This window comes from Camelus dromedarius, chromosome 4 (assembly GCF_036321535.1).
Source record: "Camelus dromedarius isolate mCamDro1 chromosome 4, mCamDro1.pat, whole genome shotgun sequence".
In the NCBI taxonomy this organism is placed as follows: domain Eukaryota; kingdom Metazoa; phylum Chordata; class Mammalia; order Artiodactyla; family Camelidae; genus Camelus; species Camelus dromedarius.
Window position 1 is genome coordinate 38,554,242 of NC_087439.1, and position 21,465 is coordinate 38,575,706.

A 21,465-nucleotide genomic window follows, 5' to 3' on the forward strand; every position below is an offset into this window, starting at 1 on the left:
AGAGGGATCATTTTAATACAATGAATATGCATGTCACTATGGTGAATATTTGGATAATAAGGATTCGTCTAAGGAAAAATTGGAAAAAGAAATTGTTATTATAATCATGTTGGTCACAGGGATATTTTAGCTTTGCTCTTTGGTAGTATAGGAATGATAAAGTAAACCATTGTTGCTAATACTTTAAATATCACTTTGAAATCTTTACTCCATACACCAGAATTTATTCAGTATTGCCCAGGGGTAGAAAAAAGCTGGTAACATCCAAGAGCAGATTTCCTTTAGATACGACATCTGGGATGGGACTTTTGTTATCAGACCCTGAAGGATGACTTTTGTACATAGGAATTGTGAAAAAAATGGAACTGAATACTCTCATTTAGTACATCATTCATATAAAGTATGAAAGAAGTAAAACTCATGGAATTCTACAAGTGTGAGTAAAAATGAAAGCAGCCACAGTTGCTCTTCTGGCCCTTTATTTAGATCAATAGCAGACCCATATAAATGAGAACACTCTGCTTCCTCCTGTAGAAATCTGCATTATTTGAAAACGTATTTTCTGGAAGTTCTTGTGAAGTTGTTCATATTAATCCTGTGACTTAACATTGCCTGGGAAAGAGCCACACATATGGTAGGAGCCCAACAAATTTTTACTACTTGTTTAAGAATCATAGACCCATTTCTGGGAGAAACCTTGAAGATCATTGGGCTTTGGGTTGCTTTAAAACTTTTAAACTTTTAAACATTTAAACACTTCTTTCCTCAGAAAAAAACAGGTAAAAGACACTTACTGAAATGATCCTTTCCCTATCCCAAGCCTTTTAAAAATAATAATACAGGAATATAAATAAGCTAAAAAGATAATTGAACATTCCTTTTCAAACTTCTCTTTCTAAAAGGCAGCAGAGCTTGGTTTCAGTGAAGTACATTGCAAAATATGCTGCATACAAATGTATACCATCTATTTCTATCATTCCGTTTTTCAGATTTTACTCAACCTTGTAAGAATGTATTTATTGAGTCTGTTGTGTAGTATGGAGGGAGGCAGTACAGCACAATAGTTAAGAGCTAGAGTTCTAGAGCTGGACTCCCTTGTTTGGAGCCCCTATTTTCCATTTACAGGCAGTGTTTATTTTAGTAATGTTACCTAATCTCTCTCTCTTCCTCACTATTATCTGTAAAATGAGGATACTGCCAATCTCTAGGTTTGTAATGAAAATCAATGGAATTAATGGATTAATATAAGTAAGTTACTTGAAACAGTACTTAGCTTAACAAATACTAGTTATTATAATTACTCTCCACTGGACTAGGTAAAGTTGAGAAAGCTACAAAAGATGAAGATATAAAACAAATCCATCTCTTAAAGGAATTTACATTAGAGTATATGTAAAGTATTATATATATATATATACACACATACACAAACACACACATATTTAGTACATATATATGTATACATACACACACATTATACTTTAATTATATATAGTATGCTAAAAAGAAACTGAATAGTTTACCTAAGATCAAAATTGCCAGCAAAGATAGGATGATCAAACCAGGAGGTCTAACTCTAGAGCTCTTGTTCTTAACCAGTCTGTTATACTGCTTAGGGTTATATACGCCTGAATTAGATAGCATTGTATAGGTTAGTGTGTTCTTAATGTCAAATTGAGATGAGAGATATCAAGGTAAACTGAAGGGGGGTGGGTATAGCTCAGTGGTAGAGCACATGCTTAGCGTGCACAAGGTTGTGGGTTCAATCCCCAGTACCTCCATTAAAAAAAAAATCAAGGTAAGCTGAAAGTGCTATGGAAGACTTCATGGAAGAGTTGTGATTTGGCTTTCATTGACTTTCATATGACACATTCTTTCTGATCTCTCTTCCACCACAAATAGTATATGTAAGGTCTTTAGCACAGTTTCTACCATTGGTGCTCAATAAATTATAGTTGTCATTATTGTTATTATCATAATCTTTGTGATAATTTCTTCTCAATATCCCCTAATTGGTGCAGTGTACTATTTAAAAACCGTGATTCTAATCTATACTCATGACTTAACTTACCCATCAGTGATTCTTAATTGTAACTATGCATCAAAATGAAATGTTTAGCTTTTTAAAAATATTGATGCCCCAGGCTTATTTCAGAAGTACTAAATAAAGTCTTTGGAGATAGAGCCTAGCTTCTACATTTTCAGAAATCTTTCCAAGTAAATCTAATGGGCAGCCAAAATTGAGCTGCTGCTTTACTGGTGATCAATTCCAAATCTATAGCTGAAATCTACATCTTAACCTCTGTCTAGTGTTCCAGACATTGCATCTTGTTAGACATCTCTGCTGATTTATCTTATAAATATCTCAAAGTTGGTATCTCTCATAGTCAACTCATTATTTTATCTTCAAAACCTCCTTGTCTTTCCTAGCATGATGACTTGAAATAATTTTCAACTTTTTAATCTCAACCCTAGATTCAGTTGCTCACCAAGTTATGTAGATTCTTTCTCCTAAGGAGTCCAAAATTTACCTTTTCTTTCCATTTACCATTGTCTTGATCTCTGTGTGAGTTCACACGCATTTCTCATCTGGACTATTGTAATCATTTCTTAATTGGTATCTCTTTTTCTTCCCATTGCTCATCTTCAAAGCAACCTACTCACCACTCAGCTGTCAGAGTATTCTTTCTAAAATGGAGACCAGGAGCAGGCATTTGTCTACTTAAACTCCTTCTAAGGCTCTCCATTTCCTTCATGATTATTTTCACAGTTCAAAAAAGTGAGAATATATGATATTTATCTTTCCCTGTCTGACTTATTTCACTTGGCATAATGCCCTCAAGGTCCATCCATGTTGTTGTAAATGACAAGATTTCCTTCTTTCTCATGGCTAAATAATATTCCATTGCATTTATTTTGTTCATTCATTTATCTATTGATGGACACTTAAGCTGTTTCCATATCTTGGATATTGTGAATAGTGTGGCAACAAATATGGGAGTACAGACATCTCTTTAAGATAGTGGTTTTATTTCCTTTGGATATATAATCAGAAGTGGGACTGCTGGATCATATGGTAGTTATATTTTTAATTTTTTGAGGAATGAGGAAATGACATTTAAACTTAGCCACCTTTAGTTAAGCTTAGTCTAAATTATACTGGTTAGATAGAGATACGCTCTCTCCATCCTTTTAAAATGCTCTTCTCTTTGCCTGTAATGCCTTTGGTCCCTCACTTCTCTTATTTTTGCCTGCCTAACTCTTTCTTATGCCTCAAGATTTATTTAGATTAGGCCTTGCCTCCTTTTGAAACATTCCCTCATCCCTTAAGAGTGAATAAGGTGGCTTTTTCTTATGTTCTTCTGGATTCTAATATTTAGTTTAAATGAAGCACAATACATGTTGTATTGTAGTCATTGACTTTCCTGTCTTGACTATGAACTGCTTAAAGTCAAGTGTGTCTTTTATTTTTTCAAAGCCAGCATTAATATAGTTCCTGACACATTGTAACTACTTAATAAATTTTTGTTGACTATCAGAATGGGTAATGAGTATGAAATATTCATGGAAAATATGGCCTACGCCACTTTGGACACCATTAGGAATTCATATTAGTTGAGGTGTATATGTAGGGTTGGAGCAGACACTGAAGTGTTTTAAAGTTAAATTAAGGAATTTTAGATTGTATACCTAACTAATATAATGCCTTGCAGTGTAGCACATTTCTTAAAAGTATTGACCTGCCTTCAAACCCAGTGTTTGCCTCTTAGTAGCTGAAACTTCCTGGAAAGGTTTCTTAGCCTCTTTAAGTCTCAGAATACTCAACTGTTTTGAAGACTTTTAATGAATAAAATTGTGTAAAGTTCTAGCACTGTGCCTGGCAAATTGTAAGCCTTACAATATTACTACTTATTATTATTGCAATTATATGCGACACTGAGAAAAATCAGACAGCTAGGGAGCTAAAAGTTTCAAAATGTAGAGTTAGAATTATGCAATGATAGACCATGCAGGTGGCAATCAGAAAACCAAAATTTTAGCTCTAGCTTTGCTATTGGCTTACTCTAAAGCTTGAATGTGTCTTAATTTGCTCATACAAAAAATTACAATAAAGTAGTAGTATTAATGCTTTTCTCATCAGAATGTTGTAATCATTTGAGATGACTAAAGAAAAAAAAACTTTCAAATTATGAAGAGTAGGGATTTATATTCCTTGACATCACCGATACCACCATGCTTTTGTACGGCTATGCCATTTGCTGGAATGCTCTTCTTATTCACCTTTATAATCTTACTTATCTTTTAAGACTCAGTTTAAGCATCAGTTAGTGAGATTTGATGGTCATTTCTATATCCCTTAGAATACTAAGCTTACCTCTGGTACAACATTTACCATATATAACATTTGAAAAAATAAATACTTTTATGTCTTCTCCCATAGAATGTAAAATTCTAGAAGGTAAGTATGTTTTTATATTCAGTATTCCCACTACTAGTACAGATTCTGGCATATATTAAATTATTAGTAAATATTGACTCAATAAGTGGATTACATTATATAAATTTAAGAATACTAAAGTATCACTTACAGCAGCAAAAAAGTTTCTGTAGCAAATCTGTTTCCTGTGAACTGGAGATTAGAAAAATGTGTTAACAGTTATAGTGAACTATAATAGTAGCAGAATAAATATTAGTAATAGAATAATAGTAATAAGAAAGTATTTTTCTGGTTCATATTTTCTGAAAATATCCAAAGATGAAGGAAAATAAGGAGACTTCAGGTACAGCTATCAGATAGAATACACACAGCTACTTTTCCTTTCTCCTAAAATCCTATGAAAAAGACAGTGGTATTTTTAACTTTTTCTCTATACCAAAACTAAATTAAGGTGGGGAGAATGGGAGAGGGATAAAAAGCAGTAACAAAATTTTGTGAGCAAAAATGCAGAAGGAAAATGTTCAGTGACTTGTCTAACTGAGAAAACAGAATTGTAAACTGGTAATGGCAAAATTGAGAACCAGTACAGTTTATACTGAAGCAGCCTGAGAGGCACCAGGTACCTCTGAAAGAGAGAATCAAGCTGCTAAAGTAAAGAGTATTGCATTAAAATTCATATACATTTCCTGATCATCTTGCTCCTTTACTTCAGCCAACCAGGCAAGTATCTCACCTCTACCTCAGCAGTAGACTAGAATTTTATTCTATGGAGAGGGTGAAATAGAATCTCTTTGGACTGAGTAACCCAGGAACAGCTGTGGTCATAAAGCACTGTATTAAAAACAGCTTCAGTAAGAATACTGCCATCCCAATTCTCTCCCTCCATTTTGCTCCTAGAAAGCTGGCAGCTAAGCCTTTATCTACCGGACAGAATAATGAAGGATCCAGCTGTACTCTAACCAGCTCAGGAGGAAAGTTGACATCAGGGTTCCCCAAAGAAACAGCCTAACCAGACTACATCACTTTATAGTATGCTCAAAGTTGAGAAACCCTATCCATATACTCCAGGCTTCCAATTAGGTTTTTGGTTTCATACTTTAAAATTATGAGCACAAAACCAAAGGCCATGAGACCTCTGAGGAGAACTTCCAGCATAAAAGATAGAGGCCAATGATTTTTTGGATTTAACACCAAGAACAGAGGCAACAAAAGCAAAAATAAACAAGTGGGATTACATCAAACTAAAAAGCTTCTTCACAGCAAAGGAAACCTTCAACAAAATGAAAAGACAACCTACTGAATAGGAGAAAATATTTGCAAATCATATATCTGATAAGAGGCCAATGTCTAAAATATATAAAGAGCTCATACAACTCAATAGCAAAAAAAAAAAAAAAAATTCCAGTTTAAAAATGGGCAGAGTACCTGAATAGACCTTTTTTCCAAAGAAAATATGCAGACGGCCAATAGGTACATAAAAAGATGCTCAACACCACTAATTATCAGGGAAATGCAAAAAAAAAAAAAAACCCACGATGAGATATTACCTCACATCTGTTAGAATGACTATCATCAAAAACATAAGAAATAACAAGTGTTGGTGGGAATATGAAGAAAAGGCAACACTTGTGCACTGTTGGTGAGAATGTAAATTGGGGCAGTCACTATGGAAAACAGTATGGAGACTCCTCAAAAAATTGAAACTTGAACTACCATATGATCCAGCAATTTCACTTCTGGGTATTTATCCAAAGAAAACAAAAATATTAACTCAAAAGATATATGTATATATATCTCCTAATGCACATTGCAGCATTATTTACAATAGCCAAGATACGGAAACAACCTCTGTTCATTGACAGATGAATGGATAAAGAAAATATAGTGTATATATGCAGTGGAATATTATTCAGCTATAAAAAGAATGAAATCTTGCCATTTTCAACAAGATGGGTAGAATTTGAGGGCATTATGCTAAGTGAAATAAGTCAGACAGAGAAAGACAAATACCATATGATCTCACCTATATGTGTAATCAGAAAACAAAAAAAAATGAGCTCATAGATACAGAGAACAGATTGGTAGAGGATGGAATGGGTGAAATGAGTGGTATGATGCCTATAGTTCAAAATACTGTTGCATATATGAAAGCTAAGAGAGTAGATCTTAGAAGTTCTCATCACAAGAAAAAAATTTCTGTGAGTATATATGTACACAGATGTCAACTAAATTTATTGTGGCGACCATTTTGCAATATATACAAATATTGAATCATTATGTTGTAAACCTGAAACTAATATAATGCATGTCAATTATACATCAAGGGCAAAAAGAGACCAAAACAAATAGGAAAAAGAAAACTATTCTATCATTAATACCCTTAGAGAGATAAGATATTGTGCTCATTCAAGAAAAAGGGTGTTATCACACAGGAACATTGAAAGAATAAATGAGTCCTTGGAAATTAAAAATATGATAGCAAAAATGAAAAACTAAATAGAACTTATGAAAGACAAAGATGAAGTACTCTCCCAGAACATTGAGAGGAAAGGGAAAAATAGGACAGAAAGAATAAGAAAGTTGGAAGATACAAGGTCCAGTATCTGAGATAGCAGTTCTATAGAGAACAGGGAAAAAGAGAGAAGAAATAATTCAAAATAAATTTTGAATCTTTTGAGAACAGAAAGACATGTTTCAAGATTTAAAGGGCACAGTAATTGCCCAGAACAATAAATAAAGGTATTCATATACCAAGGCAAATCATCATGAAATTTTAGGAGACTAAGATTAAAGAGATCTCAAAGGCTTTCAGAATGACAATCAGTAAACTTCTATCAAGACTGACAAATAGAAGGCACAAATTCCCAATATTAGGAATGAAAAGGAATATTATTATAAACCCTTCAGACATTATAAGGATAATAAGGAGTACTAGGAAAAACTCTATGTATTTGTCAACTTAGAAGAAATGGATTAATTCCTTGAAAGTAACATATTACCAAAAGTCACCTAGAATGAAATATAGTCTTATAATATTTAAATTATTTGTATTGTAGTTGGAAGTATACTAGATTATTTACGAACAAGAAAAGTGTTCCTTGAGATGTGATTCAAATTCTATTTTGCTGGCATTAGCTCTTCCCATCTCTTCCAATGAGAAGTTCCAATTTTATGCTTTCCAGGCATACTCTTAGAGGTCATCTAGTCTAGTATCTCCCCAATGTAGAAACACCATTCACAATATCACAATATGTCTGATCTTTTCTTGAACAAATCCAGTGATAGAGAGATAACCACTGCACACGGAAGGCCACTCCATGTTTGGTAAGTTATGTTTAGAGGTATTGTTAAATTATAAGACCACCTTTGTATCCTCAGGATTTATCTGTCTATCCATCTGTATAAAACAAATGGATTGAAATCATAGGAGGCAGATTTTGGTCTCATTCATTTATTCATTCATTTACTCTCTCATAAATAAAATATTAATTAACAATTATTCATTAATGAATTAATTATACAATATACAGTCATTTTTCTGTATAATCACCATTTTGCATATGAGGAAACTGAGGCACAAAGAACTTGCTCAAAGTCACATGACTAAGTAAGTAGTAAGTGTCAGAACTGGATATGAACCCCACAGGTCTGGTTCTAGAGATTTTCTTAGCTACCACTCCACTTCCTCTTATGGACCTCAGTTTAGTGTCTGTTGACAGTATGAATTTAATAAATGAGAGATATCTATAGCTATAATGCTAGCTATAAATTAATTTTGGCTATTTCTGTTATATACTAAGTAGAAAGGCAGATTAATCTCATGTATTTCTAATAATTGGAGTTCCGTTCTAAGTAGTGGACGAAATTCTCAAGTCTCAGTTATACATAGGTTTAATTCAGATAATAAATAGCTTTTAGCCTTTTGAAGGGAATAAATAATTGAGAAAAATAAGTTATCATCAACAGTATTATATACATTTTTACTCATTTTTTTCTTTTTTCCTCATTTCCCATTTCAAAGTTAATTTCATTTTTTCTGTGTTTAGGATATTTTAATTTTCTTTCGCTATGTCCTTTGAATTTTGAGATAATTAGAAAATTTAAGAGCAAAGCTTTTTCCTGTTCGGTTTTGTTCTTTCACAGATCTAAGGGGGAAAGTAAATAAAATGGCTCTTATCCATTTCCTTTCCTACATTGTTGACATTTGCTTAAACTTGCTGTTAAATGTAATAGAGGTCAATTTTTTTAGTAAATTACATGACTACTCAGATTTCCACCACTTTACTAATGATTTGATGAAATATATCACTAATAAACGATCACTGAGGTTAAAGAACTGCTTAGATTTGCTTATTTTACTTTTTAAACTAATTATTTAACCACTACATTTTTCATCACTCAAGCGTACCTGAAGTATCTTTTTACTGCTTGTTTTCTTATCATTGAAGTTCATCTTCTAATGTTTTATTTATCTTACTCCTCAGTACCATTTTAGTTATCTAAAAATACCTTGAAATTTTCCTGTTTATTTAATCTGTAATGCCTTACAAATACTATTTTATTATTTTTTCTCATTGACCTTATTTGTTAGTATTACTAATATTAGAAAACTTCTATCTTTAGTTTGCAAATTATGGAATATTCAAGTCCAATTTATCTGTGAATCATTAAACTACAGATACTATGGGCTTATTTAAGTTTAAATAACTCATATAATTGACTGTTGTGTATGTAGGCCAACTCAGAACTGTCCTAATTTATGATAAGCAAGCTAAATACTTGTGCAGTATTCTGATTTTGTGGATTCTTACAAAGCTTTAAAGAACAAGCTTTTATTCACAATGGAAAATGTAGAAATTGCTAATTTTATTTAAAAATTTATAGTATACATTTATCCCCTTCCTTTAATTGATACTTATGTCTCGCACAAATCTATAGTATCTCAGCAAAAATACCAGGATTTGGAGTGCAAGAATGGAGAAAAATATTAATATATGGGAGGATTATGTGTTATAATTCATTTGTATAATCTAAGCTGAAGCACAGATAGGTATTGAACACAAACATGACCCTTACACTGAAGAAGAAAACAGCTCAATATAAAAAAATTCAAGTATTGTAGAACTAGAAAGGGTCTTAGAGATCATGAAGTAATTTTTAAATTCATCTTATTTTTATTTTATTTATATTTATTTATGTCCTTCAGTTTCTTGACTCAAGATTACTTTTGCGTCTCAGACATTCTCCCTGGGATCATTTTATTTCTTCCTGAAGCATAAACTTAGAAGTTCCTTCAGAAGGATGCCTTGATGATAAATTCTCAGTTTCTGTGTCTGAAGTCCCTTCTTGAATGATAGCTTAACTGGTTATCCATGTCTAGAATAATAAGTATTTTTTTCCCCAGTATCCTGAAGATATTATTTTATTGGTTTCTGTTTTTATTAGCTTGTTATTCCTTTGTAAGGAATCTTTTTTTTAACTTGCTGCTTTAGAAATGTGCTATTCTGCAGTTTCACATGATATGTGTCTGTGTGAATTGCCTTCTAATTATCTTGTTTGTGATTCATTGTGATTCCTGAATCCAAGGATTCATGTCTTCTACCAATTCTGGAAAATGTTTACATACTATTTTCAAACAGTACTTTCCCCTTATTTTTCTAGTCTTATTGTCTAGAATTCCAATTAGGCATATGTTCGACTTTATTATATTATTCTCTATTTAAAATGATCTATTTCTTATTTTTCACATTGTCATCCTGTGCTATCTTCTGTATATTTTTTCAGATCTTTTCCCCAGTTCCCTAATTCTTATATCATCTGCCTAGCCCACTGTTTTACCTGTTCATGGAGTTTTTAATTTAAAGAATATTATATGTATAATTATTATATTACATATTATATCATTATATATTATATAATATCATAGATACATAATTATTTTTCTACTTTATAGAAATTCTACTTTTTTCACATCAGGATTTTCAGTCCTGTCCCAGGCTTTAGAACTCTTCTTTCCAGACATTTGGATTGTAAGGAGAAACAAATCAGTAGCTTCGTAGTTTAATGCCAACTCATTCCTGCTCTGGGTCCCACTAATGTCTTTCACCCTTATTCAAATAAATAGGCTTTTTTCTTGATACTTATGACCAAACTACCACTTTGCCCCCTTATCTGCCTGGCAAAGATACATTGATCTTTTAAAAATCAACTCAAGTATCTAATTTAATGTAGCTTTTACTGACTTTCTTGGAGAAAAAGAGTAACTTTTATGGTAGAATTTCATCTGTATGAATTTCTTTCACAATTCCATTGTGTGTTGGACCTAACATGACGTCTGTAAACTCTTTGAGGGAAGGAACTATATCTTAACTGATTTTTGTGGCTCCAGAAGTACAAATAATAATATAAATAACATTTATTGAGAACTTAATACATGCTTGGCAAACTTTTCATGTATTAATAAGTCACTCAAGACACAGAAAAATTACATAAGATGCCTAAAGTCACACAGCTAGTTATTAATTGAAACAAGAGTTAAATCCAGGTGGTATGTGGTCCCACAAACTCTCAGCCTTTATCCAACACTGCTTTTCTGTTGATCTCCTAAACAAGATTGTCAACATCAAAGGGATAGGTTATACCACGAAGGGCTTGGACTTGAGCTCCAAACAAGCTCATGGAGATGTGGCAGATGCTTAGGGAAGGACACAGCAGGACAAGTAAGGAAGCCCTACAAGGCAGATGGAGCCTCGGGGGGCATGTTGTGTGCAAGCAACATGAAAAGAGTAAAGACAGCATGAGGCAGCAGTAAGGAAATTTAACAGCATTTATCATCATTTTCTGGGTACAAAATTCAGTTCCTTAGCAGAACTTAGACTTTAAGAGGACTTTTAAGAGCAAGGCAGGAGTCAAGTCCATGAGTTGAAACAAACAAATCTGGAAGATCAGGTGGGCAAACAAGGCATGAACTCAGTTATGCAGGTATCACTGACCATTGAAATACTTTTGCCTAATCAAAATTGTTCCTAACTTCTCACTTTTTATCCTTAAACCATCAGATGTTAGGCCCTTTATGAGAAATAGTGTTCTTTAGGCCACAGTGGCAGTAGTGAGTGCAGTTTGTATGTTGTGCTGAAATTAATCCTAAGCCAGAAATAATAGCTTAGCATTGAAGAATTTTCACCACTGAAGATTTTCAACATTTCAACATTTCAACATTTCAACCTGTCTCTGGACTACTTCATGTCAAAAGACTAACTTCTCTGACCTAACTGTGTAGTCCCCCAACTGGCCTTTAAAGTTTGCATAATGGAGTGTTCCAAGTAAATGAGATGAGAAAAATCTTGAAATTTTTACATGATGATTCAGTTTATGCCTTCTTATCCTTATTCCTATGACAAACGATTTTTCTCCAATTCTTAGTCTCAGTTCTATTTTTTCTTGTATGTGTAAAGATGAAAAACACATTTGCTTTGCATAAGTAAATGAAACCTAATTGCCACCTCCCCAATTAGACACTTTAGAAGTGGACTCACTGCTTTTTTATTTAAAAAAAATAAGGAGAAATAATGATTTATTGGGCTACTTGAGAATAAATACATTTCATGTTATTTAATTAATACAGTATGTAAGGTAGATTGTACTCATATGATTACCATGAAATGGTAAAGTCTATATTTTAAAGTAAATACCAGATTTTAAATCTCTAATTTTGAAGTCATATGCAGGTAAAAATATAGGAGTTCATTTATTTTATTAAAGTATAATATTACCAAGTGAAATTCAAAATTAGCTTGACATATGCTTAGATTTCAATTCATCTAGTATTTATTGAATTCTTATGATATGTTAATCTCTGAGCTGATGCTTTCACATCTGTTGCCCTGTGTAATATAGCATTATACAATCAGAGGTTAAACAGTTGACCTTTTTATATTTGTATAACACTTTGGCTTACATGTAAAAATAAAAAAAATGGGATGCCTCCAGAGTAAATATGGATGCATATGTTGAATATTAACATTGAATCCAAGTGTTAATGTTCAACTTTCTTATTTTCATATTTAAAATAAAAGATAATGAGGAGGTAAATAAGAAAAACAAGAAGTTAAAATTCTGCATGTCTTATTTAATGAAACAGTAGCAACACATTATTAAAGCAGAGTATGAAAATAATGTGGTATGTGAGATGCCACAAGTTATAAAAAAAACATGTTTTAACCTTATGAAGTGAGTAAAATCAACCTTAGTTTTCTGTGAAGTATTTTAACATAAATGAGAATTGACAAGTTTGGAGCCTTTGGAAATAATAAACTCTTAAGAGATTATACTCCCTTTAAAGTTATTGCAAACTAATGGCTATATTTCCCTGTGCTGTACAGTCTATGCTTGTTGCTTATCTATTTTATACATAGTAATTTGTATCTTCTTAATCCCATACCCCTATCTTGCTTCTCCCCTTCCCTCTCCCTACTGGTATCTGACTAGTTTTTTTCCTATATCTGTGAGTCTATTTCTGTTTTGTTATATACATATGTTTGTTTTATTTTATAGATTCCACATATAAGTGATCACACAGTATTTGTCTTTCTGACTTATTTTACTAAACATGATACTCTCTAGGTCCATCTATATTGTTGCAAATGACAGAATTTCATTCTTTTTTATGGGTGAGTAATATTTCATTGTGTGTGTGTTCTTTATCTGTCATCTATTGATGGACACTTGGGTTTCTTCCATATCTGGGTTATTGTAAATAGTGCTGCTAAGGAAATCTTGAGAAAAAAGAACAAACCTGAAGGAATCATGCTCCCGACGTCAGACTATACTACAAGGCTACAGAGGCAAAACAACATGATACTGGCACAGAAATACACACATAGATCAATGGAACAGAATAGAGAGCCCCAAAATAAACCCACACACCTATGGTCAGTTTATCTACAACAACGGAGGAGAGAATACTTGAAAAAAAGACAGACTCTTCAATAAGCGGTACTGGAAAAACTGGACAACTACATGTAAAAGAATGAAATTGGAGCATATTCTTACACTATATACAAAAATAAACTCAAAATGGATTAAAGGCCTAAATGTAAGCCTGAAACCATTAAAGTTCTAGAAAAGAAATAGGCAGACTATTCTTTGAAATAAATGGTAACAGTATTTTTTGGATCTGTCTCCTAAGGCAGAAGAAATAAAAGTAAAAATAAACAAAAATACTTAAACATTCAACAGTATTTTTGATAGATGTTTCTCAGTCAAAGTTATGTATGTAAGTTACCATTTTGTTTATATATTCATCTCTACAGAACTTGATGTCATGGATTTTTAGTCATTAAGATAAATGTTACACGTGTGTGTAAATTAGGCTCTCAGCAAGAAACAGGCGGTCACTCAAAAAGGGTGATAAAAAGGGCTTGATGAAGGGATTGTTTTTAAAAGTGTAGGCAGGATAAAGGGTTATCAGCTAAGGTTAGTGAAACGTGTAACAGCCAGACTATTCCTAGGCCTAAAGGAGCAAGGTGGGGGAGCAGTTAATGCAAACTGGCAAGATCTATAGATGTAGAAGTCACATGACAAAACTTCTGGTCTTTGATGGAGGATCACAGCCGTTGCCAGACTATGGCTCAACAGGGGCCATGTCTCTCTCCTCCCAACTCTATAGTCCTGTGTCATTATCTCTTATTGCTTGAACTCAATAGGAATTCTGGTGATGCACTCATAAAGACAATGAGCATGGTGAAATGAGTGGAAAGTGGATCTGTATGGGTTAGTGGCAAATATATAGCACACCATACTATCCTCATAGCTAATACCTAATAAAAAGGCAGAAAAAGTGGTTGGTTTAAAAAATTGATATGATAAATAGTTTCAGAGAAGAAGGAATTCTGAATTGAAAATGGACTGCTTGCTCCTCTATTAATCCATTTTCAAATGAGATGAAAATTATCAAAAAGACTTGAAAAAAAGTTGAATTTTCCTGCTCACAGGATTACTGTTAGACTTGGGTTTGTAAAACTAGAAAAATTTATTTCATTGACAGCTGTGCTCAAGAGTTATGGTAAAAAAGTGGGAGGATACAGCTCTGTGGTAGAGTGCACAGCCTAGTGGTAGAGCACATGCTTAGCATGTTTCAGGTCCTGGGTTCAATCCCCAGTGCCTACATTAAATAAATATAAACAAACAAACAAACAAATAAACCTAATTACCTCCCCTCAAAATTAAAAAAAACCAAAACAAACCAAAAAAGAGTTACGGTAAATCAGAAAAATACATTGTTTACATATTCATAGAACTAATGATATTTACAAACAATTCTAGAAGACATTTCTGTGTGAATAGTTACTGTCTCTCTGTCCCAGGGCCATGGCCTATTCCAGTGTTTTTCAAATTGCAGGTCACAAGACATTTTTAAGTCTTGAAGTAAGTTTAATGGGTAGTGATTCTGAGTTTTGAATAAAATGGTATATACCCTGAAACAGAAAATATCATAGTGCATTGTTTATACTAAGAGTAAATGCTGGTTTGTGAAACTTTTCATTACATATATATGAATATATGACTGAGTTGGGATAAGATTTCTCACTATGGGTCACGTCTTTCCCAAATTTAAAATACTGGCCTACCTATTTACAAGAATCAATCATCTTATAAGTGTTTACCCAACAGTGTAGCAAATGTAAACTGTTTTGAAAGGCAGTGTAATATATTTATGTATTCTCTTCCTACATGTGAAAAAATTTATTCCTAGATCTGTAAGTACATATGGAAATTAGGGTGTTTTAATGTATTTGATGTTCAACAATCTAAAGAGTAACAGTACAAAATGAAGTAAAAATCTGTCTTATTGCTCTATTTGGAATTACCACATAGACTGGCACCCAGTGCCATTTGTCCCTCCACATTCCCTTCATCACACCTCATGTTTACTTGCTCTTGGTAACAAGGGGAAAGAGAAATACTCTGTTAAAAACTCTTGAATAATATTAAAGTGATCTTTTGAACTATAATCAAAGTAGAGGAATTTCAGTGTATGTATTAGCATTAATCTGTATCTTGGGAATTTTCAGCTGAAATGATCATACATTTGATATTTCTATGGAATATCCAGAGAATATTTAAAGAGGATAATATGAAACTGCAAAATGAATTACTTACATTGAGTTACATTCATATTCTAGGTTCTAGTTCATTTTCTTTCAAAGAAAAATTAAAATTAGATCATTTCTACTTGTAACCTGCATAGTAATTAAATAATTAACTATTGCTTATTTAGATTCCATTTCTACTTTTACCACAAAATTTCTTTTTATCTCAATATCTTAACATTAGCTACTCAATAGAATTATATAAATAAGGAGAAAAAACATATTTTTATTTAATAAGTTGAAAATTGTTTCAGCTTCTTGAAATAAAAATCAATTATTTATTGTATGGGGGTAAAAATCACCATATATTTGATATAAAGTTTTCCATTTTGCCGCTGTTTTCAGAGACTGACATTTTGAGAAACAGTGAAATAGTGCTCCTTCTGACCTTTGAACATGGTTGCATGACTTAGCTTTTGGCATTCTTCCTAACAACACCCCAGAGGGTAGAGATACATTTCAATGTGACATGTATTTGAAAGTGTCTTGCACAGAGGATAAATTTGATTTGTAAATGTATCAAGAACAGACTCCAAATAGGCTGAAACTTGTGTTTATCTGGTTCAAGAAGATTATGTAAGTCCCATCTTTAGTTTTTTCTATTGCTGCTGTTGGTCGAACCAACAGATTTTTTAAACTTTGCCAAACAGAAGAGCAACGGGCTCTGAAATCTTTCTTCATTTTTACTTTTCTCTAATTTTCTTTCATTTATAGTTTAGTGTTCTTTAATTCTGATATCAAAGACTTTGCCCTGACTTATGTCAGCCCATGTTGTCTGGACAACAGGATATAACACATGTCCTTCTACTGTATATTTTGCTGTGTTTGAAGAATATGAGAGCTGATCTTTTTAGGTTGACATATGTCTATAATCATACAGTTGAAAGAACTGATTGCAAAACATGAAGGACAAATTTTTATTAAGATTATGTTCAGGAATTAGGCTTAGAGATAGATCTTGGAAAATTCAACTTTAATCTACCTTTTCATTTCTCCTTTTGTGCTCAGTGTTCACTTTTAAGGTAATTTTTATGTAGTTGTTCACATTCAGATAAAATTTATAAATAACCTGTATTTCATTTCATTCAGTAATTTGTATTTCGTCCATTCCTGCATAGTCAAAGTGGATTATGCTCACCCTTCCCCCATTATTTTACTGAGTACCATATATACTATATTGTTTTGAGCATGTGCACAATGTTCAGAAGACAAAGTCTATGCCCAGCCATTCTAAATAGGTTAAAAAAAAATAGAAACTGAATGAAGGTTTAATGCATATGATTGTAATTTATAGTTTAGTTTGAATAAAATGCATTAAACTGGAGCAAAGTAATTAGAGTTGTAGTTTACCTAATAATTACTACTAATTGCTTTCAAGAGATTAGTTCCCTCCTAACCCCATTTTTAATGTCAATGGAATTATTTATCCTTGCCATAGCATTAATGGTGTTAATAGTAATGATATTCATATTTTTCTTGTGTAGTTCAAGATGTCATCTTGTTAGCAGGAATTCTTTATCAGAGATAAAAATGCATGTTACTAAATTGACAGGATAACTGTTTGTTTTCTGTTTTACATCTCACTAACAAATGATGCCAACTGGAATGTTTGCCTTCGATTTCATGGAAAATCAGATGACATTCCTTCTCTAAATATGTGGTCAAATTAATTTTAGTGTCCCCTTTTGTAAACTAACACTTGATAATCAAATAGAATAGTCATGTACAAGAAGGTTTAAGTTACTGACTTAAACTTAAATTATTAGATCATATCAAACTTTATTTGCTGAAACGAAGAGAATATATGTATTATCATTAGTCTTCTTTCTCCCTGTTCTACAGAGAAATGATGAAGAGGCAGTTGTGGATAGAGGTGGAACTCGTTCTATTCTCAAAACACACTTTGAGAAAGAAGATTTAGAAGGTAAGACTGTTTTTTCAGGGGAGGGATAGCTATTTGTATTTCAAAGGAAATGTAAAGTTCATCACAGTGTGGGGAATTGTAGAAGCTGACGTCAGAGTAATGGTGGTAGTGGTGGGCGGGGGTGGGTGTGTCTGTCTTGGTGTAGTCTAAAGTGCCAGTAGGCAGGCCTGCAAACAATAAGAAGCATCAATTCATCCAACAGTTATTTGTTGAACCTCTTCTATATTCCTGTACTGTGTTGTATGCCAGGCTTTCAGTAATCCTTGCATCAAGAAATTACAATCAATTGGGAAATGAAAAGAAAAAAATTATGACAGACCAGCATGTTAGGTGCTGTGTGAGACAAGAGGGCAGGAGAGGCATCTATCCCAGCCTGTGTGGTCAGAGTAGACTGTCACTGGAACAGAGTTAAGGACAATTGGTATTCCAGTTATATATATATATAAGAAGTCTAGAGGCATTGTTTGTGTTTGCTCTCTTCAGAAGGAAGAAGGTCAGATAATTCATCAGGGAGGTAGTACGGTTTAGCAGTTTAGTGTACAGGCTCTGAAACCAGACTGTATTGGATTCAAATATCAGTTCTGCTTCTTATTTGGTATGGAACCTGCAGCTAGTTAGTTAACATCTTTGCACCTCAGTTTTCTCAATTGTTAAAAAGTTATCCTTTTTAGGATACATTTTCTAAAGTTTTTATGGGAAATAAGGGAAAAATAGTTACAAGAGTACCTGACATAAAAATTACATAAATATTGAGAGTTATTATTGCACCACAATTTAATGTATATACACCATAAGTTAATTTTTTAAACCAGAAATTATTACTAGTGAGATACAACGTATATATTTTTTTATCTTTTTGTTGAAAAGTGAAACCCAAGTCACCTTAAATAAAACTAATAGCTCCTAATAATCCATGTAGCTGAAAAGTAAGTGTTACTCACCTTGAAAATTGTAATGTAGCCATTTAAATTACAATTAAATTCATTGTTCTTGGATCTTATCTTTAGTTATAACAATTAAATAACAGGAGAGTTAATATAATATTTAGAGACAGCTTTAGACAATTATGTCTACTCTATGGTGGACATTTTGCTTGATGCACAGAAAACATTTAAGGTCTGGGAAGGTTATGTTTATTGGGTGGTTGTAGTAATTTGCCATGCTATCCATATTCATTACACAAAGTGATGAGAGCAGAAACTTGAAAATTTTAACCTGGTAATGGGTAATATAAAGCTAATTCATCTTTAGATTTGAAATACCATTATATTATATTTTTTAGCAGCTCATTTACTGTCCTACTTATGTCATACCATGACTTAAGCTATGCTGATATTCACTAAATTCACACAAAAAAATCCTAATAAAGCAAGAAGTTAGCCTAAAAATCTGTGCAGTTCCAGGGAAAAAGCCATCTTGGGTTTAAGGACTGTGATTGATAATCCACACACAGATAATTGAAAGTTAACAGTTAACAATTTATAAATAATTACAGTAAAATACTGGATGGTCTATTTGAATGGAAAATACCTAATACAAAAATAAGATTTAATAAGGTCATTTTATTTATTATATCAATGGGTATTACATACATTTCCTTTTACTGGACATGGTTAGGGAATACCTGTAACTATATAATGCTTATTAAAAGAAATTTCTGATTGACAAAACACAATTAGATGAACCAGGTTTTGTTCTTTGTTTGATGTCTATATCCCAGAAGTGAATAGTTGTGACTAAGTCACTGGGGATTGAAATTAATATCATAGAATGCAAAGTCTAGAATTTTGAAAGAAAAGATGAAAAACCTTATTCATGTTGACTTTCTAAATATTTGTTCTGCTCCCAGGTCTTACTAAATAGATAAACATTTTAGCATTTGAGGATGCCGTGTAGAATTCTGCTGTGATGCATGCGAAGAATTAATAGATCTAATAGTGGTTCCCAGACTGAGTACCCTGGATCAGAAAATAGTGCAGGGGCAGTGAGACGGATGTCATGGTTCAGGAAAAATCAACTGGTAGTATTATATAAAGTAAATGGGAGAGCGCCAGTTAGAAAGATGGCCTCACTTAGGGTAACGGCGGTGGTAGTTTCTTCTTTTATGTAATTGAAGGAAAAGACCAGAGCTCCACTTTTTAAGAACTTCTTTAGTTATATAGATAAAACATACCAAGAGATATTTATTTTAAATGAAATAGAATTGGGAATTGCTTTTGAAGACAAACACACATTTCATAAACTCTTCCTTCTTTAAGATTTTTAATTTGAAAATTAGTGTTTCTCAGGACTTATATGTATATACTTAGCAAATAGAATTACTGGTATAATTTAACACCATGAGTACAGTTCTTAGAAATGCCAGGTATCTATAAAGTCTCAGGTGCAATATATTTATGGAAATATATTGCAATTCCAATAATGGAAAATGATCACCTGACCAATATTAACAGCTTGGTATATTATATTAATATACTGACGTATATTATACATTCTGATGAATGATAGCAAATGTGTAATTTTCTCTCTCCAAACCTATTTCTTCTTTTGTTTTACATATATGTTTTGCCATTTTCTTTCTCTTTTCTTCTATTACTTAAAATTAAGAGTACGCGATTTTACTAGATTTTGTTTGCCTCCTATTTTTCTGTTGTTCAGTCAGTAAGTTCTTTGACTCTAATCTCAGGGTGTCTCTTTTCATCCTTTCATTTTCATTTTCACTGCCACTGCTCTAATTCTTTTCCTCTGTGTATACTGTGTCTTTCCCACAATCCACTCTTCATAGTATTGCCAGAGTGTTCTTTTTGAGCATATGATGGTAAAGTGTAGTAAGTAGCATTGAATCCTTACAATTAGACCACCTAAGGATTTTGAGTAAAGGTTAACTGATTTTTATTTTTGTGGGATTGGTACTATCTAAAGTACAAAATTACAAAAGGGTGGATGCATTAATATCCTGGAAATTTTTTCTTGTACTTGCCCTTTAAAACGTGTAGTTGATACAATGGCCAGGTAGCACCCATGATGCTCAGTTAAATTTGAATTTTAGGTAAACAATGAATAATTTTTAGTATAAATATACCATGCAGTATTTTAATTTATCATTTTTTATGTGCTAAATCTGGCAACTAGTGATACTAGTGGCTGTTTCTATGAACTACCAATATCCTCTCTTAAGGACTGAGGTACTTATTTCCATGGTTGCTATAGGAGTTGCCTGCTGTTAGCTCAGACCTGTGTTCTTCCCCAGAAATTATCTTCAGTGGAAGGGAGCTGCCTCCTTTGTGGCATACTGAATTCAATAAATGACCAGAGAAGAAGTATAAAGGCCCAGCCTCTTGCCTCAATTTGGTACAACTCTGAAAGGCTATCTCAGTTTCAGGGCCTCTTGTTCAGTTAACCGAGGTCTTTATTGCAAATATAATATAATTCAGTAATATGTCACTAATCATGTAAGAATTTAAGTTTAGGTAATGTAATTAAGTTCATAATTAACGCTCATCAAATATTTAATTACCTTTCAAACACTTAACATGTAAATACAGAGTTTCTAATTATGTTGCACTACGCTAAATAAATTAGTTACGTTTTAATCTGATATTCAGGAATTCATAAATTTAAAACTTTAGTGGAAAAGTGAAGCTAATATTTAAATCTTGGCCTATAAATTAGACAAAAAAGACATTTTCTTTATTCTGTATTGCTTCTAGCAGACAGTAACATACTTTCAAGTCAGGGATTTGATGGAGAAAATGATAACTCTATCTTGATAATCTTTTGCACAGTTTGAGACAAAAATTTTGGTTTACTAGTTTATTTCTTTTGGGGACCACTAATATATTATGGACCCAAAGTCCAGAGATAATGTGAGTAAAGCACCTAGCACAAAGCTGTCATACAACATAATTCCATCAGTGGTGGTACCCTCCCACTCTCTGCATTTCACCCAATGC

The 21,465-nt window shown here is 32.7% G+C and overlaps 1 protein-coding gene across 6 annotated transcripts in view; it reads left to right on the forward strand.

Moving 5' to 3' along the window:
- The window catches only part of SLC4A10 (solute carrier family 4 member 10), a 250,903-nt gene that overhangs the window by 70,668 nt on the left and 158,770 nt on the right, over window positions 1-21,465 (forward strand). For all 6 annotated transcript variants that reach the window (XM_064484852.1, XM_064484849.1, XM_064484850.1 and 3 more), the window contains exon 2: window positions 17,431-17,512. In XM_064484852.1, coding sequence (XP_064340922.1) covers window positions 17,431-17,512 — 82 coding nt within the window. The remainder of the gene's footprint in view (window positions 1-17,430; window positions 17,513-21,465) is intronic.